General features: G+C 47.3%; 1 protein-coding gene across 2 annotated transcripts in view; it reads right to left on the reverse strand.

Moving 5' to 3' along the window:
• Window positions 1-162: 162 nt before the first annotated feature.
• Window positions 163-5,965, reverse strand: part of RAB10 (RAB10, member RAS oncogene family) — a 55,745-nt gene continuing 49,942 nt past the window's right edge. The window contains exons 4-6 of one of the 2 annotated variants that reach the window (XM_014937550.1): window positions 4,000-4,089; window positions 3,410-3,511; window positions 163-958 (exon numbers count right to left, since the gene is read on the reverse strand). In XM_014937550.1, coding sequence (XP_014793036.1) covers window positions 875-958; window positions 3,410-3,511; window positions 4,000-4,089 — 276 coding nt within the window. In that variant the 3' untranslated portion in view covers window positions 163-874. The remainder of the gene's footprint in view (window positions 959-3,409; window positions 3,512-3,999; window positions 4,090-5,965) is intronic. The other variant, XM_014937551.1, reaches the window with a different exon arrangement.

A 5,965-nucleotide genomic window follows, 5' to 3' on the forward strand; every position in this document is an offset into this window, starting at 1 on the left:
TTTTAATTAACACATCACACCATGAAGAAATGCAAATAAAAGCAGCATGCAGGCGAGAGGAAAGAGCCGCGAGTGAGGGGAAAGAAAAAAACAACCCGGCAGCAGGAAGAGTTCGAATGGCCAGATCACCAAAAAGGAGACACAGCAGATTAAATGGCATTCTTTTTTTTTCTCTTGTTTTGTTTTTGTTTTTGCACCACCCTTTGTCCTCGATGCATTACACCAACGGTTACAGAAAGCAATCACAAAAAGAGTTCAGTAATTTTAAAAATGGTCAAGTATGGATGGTATGTCTCCTGCACATGCTTCCACCAGAAGAAAAGAAATTTTAAAAATTAAAAATAAAAAAATGAAAACAGAAGTTCCTTTCCACATAAGGCACAGGACAAAATAAACCCCATTCACAGACTCAAGGCGAAAATGAGTGTTTTCCTGGCTCTTTTGCTGATGCATCTAGAGAATATGGTGACTCAAGCACATTATCCATGACAGAAAATTCCACTGTTGTACAAAATAAATTGTTAATTCTAACTTTTATTCTTATACAATTTGCAGAATAGAGTTGAATATGATTGCTATATGTTTTAATGTCAGGAGGAACGGGACTATAATACAACCAAAACGTTGTGGTAAGTTGAGCAGGTAACATGAAAAAAAAAAAATAATAAATTGAAGTGAGGGAGATGATTTTCCTATACATGTCGTGGAGAAAATGAGAGTAGGCAAGCTGTCCTAACCGGGAGAACAAAGGGAGACGGGAGCTCATTAAGATGAGGAACAAAACATCGGTTTAAGGTTAAAAACGGGCAGAGTGGTTTGTTTTGCAGCGAGAAAAAAGGGGCGGTGGATGGCGATTGGTGAGAGAGGAGAAGGTTCAGCAACACTTGCTCTTCCAGCCCGTCACCCCACCTCCACTGCTGATATCTACATTTTCACTGTTGGGCTCTTTTACAGGGGTCTGCAAGGAAACAAGGGAAAAACAACGAGTTAGAGGACTCTCCAGACATCCCAAAATAACGTGTTCAGAGCTGCAGAGACAGAGGCTTACAAGAAAGACTCCATCATCAAAAATATTATGAATCAACTACGGGCAAAGAGCTCCCCAGAAATGCAGGGAACCCTCCTCCCCCTCCAGCAAGAGGCTGCAAAACCAATTTACGGCTGGGTTTTTTGTTTTAAACAACCAACAACGGGAAAGCTGGGAAAAACCCAGCTTCTTGCCTTGGACCACCCCAAAGTAAACTCAACCTATTTCTAGATCCTGTTCTTGGAGCCAACACCGGGGCTTTGGTGGAGCAAGTGGGTCACAGCCTACAAGGGACACAAGCTGGAGGTAAATGAGGTGAACTAATGACCTTCCAAACCCAGAGAGCAATTTAGGGATAAAGAGGGGTTGTTCCAAAGCAGCCACCTTCCAGCTGACCAGGAGCACGGACAGAACGGGCTCCTCTGCACCAGGGGATGTAACCTCAGTCAGAGCAGAACCCCCAGCAGAGTGGCTTTGATCAGACACGAACACCCACTTCCAGCTGTTTAGAAACCAACCTAAACACTCTCCAGAATTCTGCAGTTTAGTCTCTAAATTCCTTTCCTTATTCTCTTTGGCTCAGCCTCACCAAAGCACCCCCCCACCTCTTCTTCAGATAAACACACTGAGGCCCAAAATAAAAATCTCAAGGTCAGAAGAGTCAGTGCGACTCGCTCCCCTCAGCTCCTGTTCATGGAGGCTAAAAACCAGATTTTCACCCAGTTTCTCACACAAAGCTTGTCAAACACTGGTTAAGAAACAAGTTGGAACTACAGCAGCAAAGCAGCTGCCGTTGAGCAGAAGTGTACTCAGAAGGGTTGTCAAAATATTCAGCGTTGACCTTGCACTGAATTTCTAACCAATTAACTGGGATGACATCACCAATCGCGTTCAGAAGAAGTGGTGGGGAAGGGGGTCTCTCTACTGCTAAACTGGGCACTGACAAACCACGCAGGTTTAGGAGCTGAGCACACATGCTATGGTGGACAGAATGGGCTCCTCTGCACCAGGGGATGTAACCTCAGTCAGAGCAGAACCCCCAGCAGAGTGGCTTTGATCAGACACGAACACCCACTTCCAGCTGTTTAGAAACCAACCTAAACACTCTCCAGAATTCTGCAGTTTAGTCTCTAAATTCCTTTCCTTATTCTCTTTGGCTCAGCCTCACCAAAGCACCCCCCCACCTCTTCTTCAGATAAACACACTGAGGCCCAAAATAAAAATCTCAAGGTCAGAAGAGTCAGTGTGACTCGCTCCCCTCAGCTCCTGTTCATGGAGGCTAAAAACCAGATTTTCACCCAGTTTCTCACACAAAGCTTGTCAAACACTGGTTAAGAAACAAGTTGGAACTACAGCAGCAAAGCAGCTGCCGTTGAGCAGAAGTGTACTCAGAAGGGTTGTCAAAATATTCAGCGTTGACCTTGCACTGAATTTCTAACCAATTAACTGGGATGACATCACCAATCGCGTTCAGAAGAAGTGGTGGGGAAGGGGGTCTCTCTACTGCTAAACTGGGCACTGACAAACCACGCAGGTTTAGGAGCTGAGCACACATGCTATGGTTGGCCAACCCATGTCCCTCAAGCTCCATGGAGCACCCAGAGGTGGAGAGGCACGGCCTGGCCCTAAGCAGGAATGGGCCAGCACAGGGGTTACTGGGTCCAGCAAGTCCTTGGCTACAGGAGCACATCAACTAACTAGAACCAGCCCAGGAGCCAACCCATGAGGCCAGCCCAGCTCATTCCTCAAGAAACCAGTGGCAACTGTGGGAAGGCAATGGATTGTCTACTCAAGGATGCAAGAACAGTGATATCTCCAAGCTCTGTGCACACTGTACGAGTCAGGAGGGGTGGCCAAGCAGCAGAAGAACTGGTGATCCATGTTCTTCTCTCGGTTGAGATACACCCTTCCAACAAAACCTCCACCAAAACGCAGAGGCTGAGAGGGCTCATCACTGGAAACAGGGTAGAAGTGAGATCTCGTTTAGCTGTTCCATCAACCACATCTAAACTCTCCCCACCTTCGGAGCCTTTAGACAATGCTGTGTATCGATGGAGACTGTGGCAGGGAAAGGACAATTCTCTTCCACACCAAATGAAATATTTTGATTCCAAGTGCTCACAACCAGGAGCTTAAGGGCCAAACAGCTACAAGTTTACATTCCTTGGCTCTGTGATGAATACCACCCTCTCTAGATACAATAACGGAACTTCAAACAAGCTTTAAGAGCTTCAGATGCACAACAGCCCTCCTTCAGTGACCCCTTTGTCTTGGCACACCAAAGGTAAAGGCTGCAACAACTCAGGTGAACACCAAAAGCGAGAGGAGTTGAAATTTTAGGATTTATTTTTCTTTTTTCAAACAAACCCTGTAAGCACCTACCTTTCGAAGAATGTCTTCTGCTAATGTGAGGAATGCCTTCTCAATGTTTATATTTGCTTTTGCACTAGTTTCGAAAAACCTAATACCATGCTCCCTAGCAATCTAAACCAAAAAGAGAAAGAAAGAAGGTGGTTAGCATTACTGCAGTGTTACCCCGCTGGTGCCGCTGTACCGTCGGGATTAGCGGCGTTTATAAACACCTAATACCCTTCCAGGCACCAGAAGTACCAGCTAAAGTCTCACAAAGGGAGATCTGGAACTTAATGATTCAGAAACAGCAATTAAAGTGCATTAAATCACAAGTCAGTCTCTGAACAGAAGACGACAGAGACCACACAAGCCTGTCACATGAGAAGTACCTTCAAAGATGCCTGAAAAATGTTAGTTATCAAAGAAAGCATGAACTGCAGGTGAACTTGTTCCATTCATGGCAACTTCTGAGAAAACACTCCCCAGACTTACAGACCGTTAGCAAATCCTGGTGTTCCCTGACACACTCCCCTGTGGCATCTCAGCCACCTGGAGATGGCAGGAGGTCCTGGCACTGATGTGCTTACATTGATATAAGCCAGGTTTTGCCCAACACTTACCTGTTCGCCTTTTGCTTTAGGGACGACTCTTTTATCTTCCATGTCACACTTGTTTCCTAACAGCATCCTCTCCACATCTTCATTGGCATGCTGAAAGGAGACAAGACCCCAGTAAAGATCCACTTCACTTTTGTGTTTGCAGAGTGTTTGCAGCCCAGGCTAACACTTGCAGCTCTTGGAGTCCTGTGCCTTCCCGAGTCCTAGCAACGACCACTAGAAATCAGTGCCCTGAGACAAAACTGCTCATAGAGCCTGAACGTGGAAGGAGACAACAGCCCCGGGTGTGACACAGCTCTCTGGCCACCCCAGCACCAGTTATTCTCCTCCTTCCCTGTTAGTTCTGTAGTTTAAAGGTGAGGTCTTCCTTTCTGACAGGCCAAGTGCTGTTCTGCAGCCCAGGTGCTTCTCACAGAAATGATGCCACAAAACATCCCAGGGCAAGACCCACCCCACGTCTCCAGCTGCCAATAACCAAGCTTTGTGTGCTCGAGTGGCCCCAGCTGACACTACCACTCTTTTGGTGTTTAAGGGGTCCTTTGCAGAGTTTTACTGCAGACAGATCAGTCTCCTTAAAAATTGCAACTATGCTTTCAACCACCACAAAGCCAAAGAAGCAGGAAGTTAGTAAAAAACCCCTTTTGCTGGTAATTTTTCTTTTAGAGGAGTTACCAAGTTCACTCACAAAGGGAAATTACAGCTCTCTAGCATCACCCTGTTCCTCCAATGTGCCTCTCAGAGCCAGAGCAGGTCAGCTTTGTGCTTTAGCTCTGTCTGCTAACTACTGACAGCGGAGCTGAGGAACGGCACCCAGGTCACACACCCATGGCAGGTTATACACCCATGGCACGTACAGCAGGGAAAGCCAAAGAGAGCACCACGCTAATGCTCAGGATCCAAAGAACAGCAGGACACCAGGAATCACCTCTGCAGGGCAAAGGCGAGTGCCAGTGCTTTCCTAAGGAACACCAAGTGAGCAGAAAAGCCTGGGCAGTTCGTTACTGACGCCCTGCCAATATCCACCACAGCGAGGAGAGGACACGCCAGAGAGAGCCACCAGATTAGCAGGGAAGCTCCAGCAGCCCCAGCACAGAGCATCACTTAAGTGGATAACTGGAGTACTTTGAAACCTGCCATGAGAAGCTTCTTGGAAAGTCTAATCTGAATTTACTTTCACTCCAACAGCCTTAACACGACTTTAGGGCAGCATTATTAATAGAAGGGCAGCGGCAAGAGATCCATGTACCCACTGCTCCCGCTTACCCTAACAGCCCATTGCAAACCCTCAGGAGAACCACCCCCAGCTTGTTTCCTTCAGCTCACGAGGAGGAAGAGCAACCAGACAGCAAAGGTAGATTAAGGTATCGTGTAGAACAAGCCTCTGAAAACACTAACTTTTCACGCACACACAGCAACAGCCTTTCCACACTCAGCCGGCCCCGAAGCACAAACCCCTGCACTGGAGCAACTCAGCTAATTCCTCCCAGCCCAAAGCACAGCTCACCTCTGAAGGATGTGTGAACTTCAAATAATTACAGATTTAGCAAGGAGGAAGATGTAACACCTCTAGGTGTCTTTGGCTGTTTCTAAATCAAGGCTTAATCAAGGAGTAGAAGCCCCTCCTTGCACAGAACAGCACATCAGGCTCGCTTGCTGAAAATTCTCCTCCTCGAGAGAGTATCCTCGGCAATATCAATTCCTTGTAAAACCAAAGCACTTGGTTACTCCATTCACAACTATCGCCCACAATAATCCTGTACACGAGGAGGCAACACCCGCACGTTCTAGTGAGAGACCTCACCCCGGTGCTGGCAGCGCAGAGGATGACTCTGCTCGGCACTTCTGCAAACCTGCCCCGATACCGAGCCTTTTCCGTGACAGAACCAGCTGCCCAGGGTGTCCCACGTCCCTCAGAAACCCGCAGGAACCACACAGCCCTCACCACGCCTGGAATCCGTGGCGGAGGTTG

This window comes from Calidris pugnax, unplaced genomic scaffold (assembly GCF_001431845.1).
Source record: "Calidris pugnax isolate Ruff unplaced genomic scaffold, ASM143184v1 scaffold85, whole genome shotgun sequence".
NCBI lineage: Eukaryota > Metazoa > Chordata > Aves > Charadriiformes > Scolopacidae > Calidris > Calidris pugnax.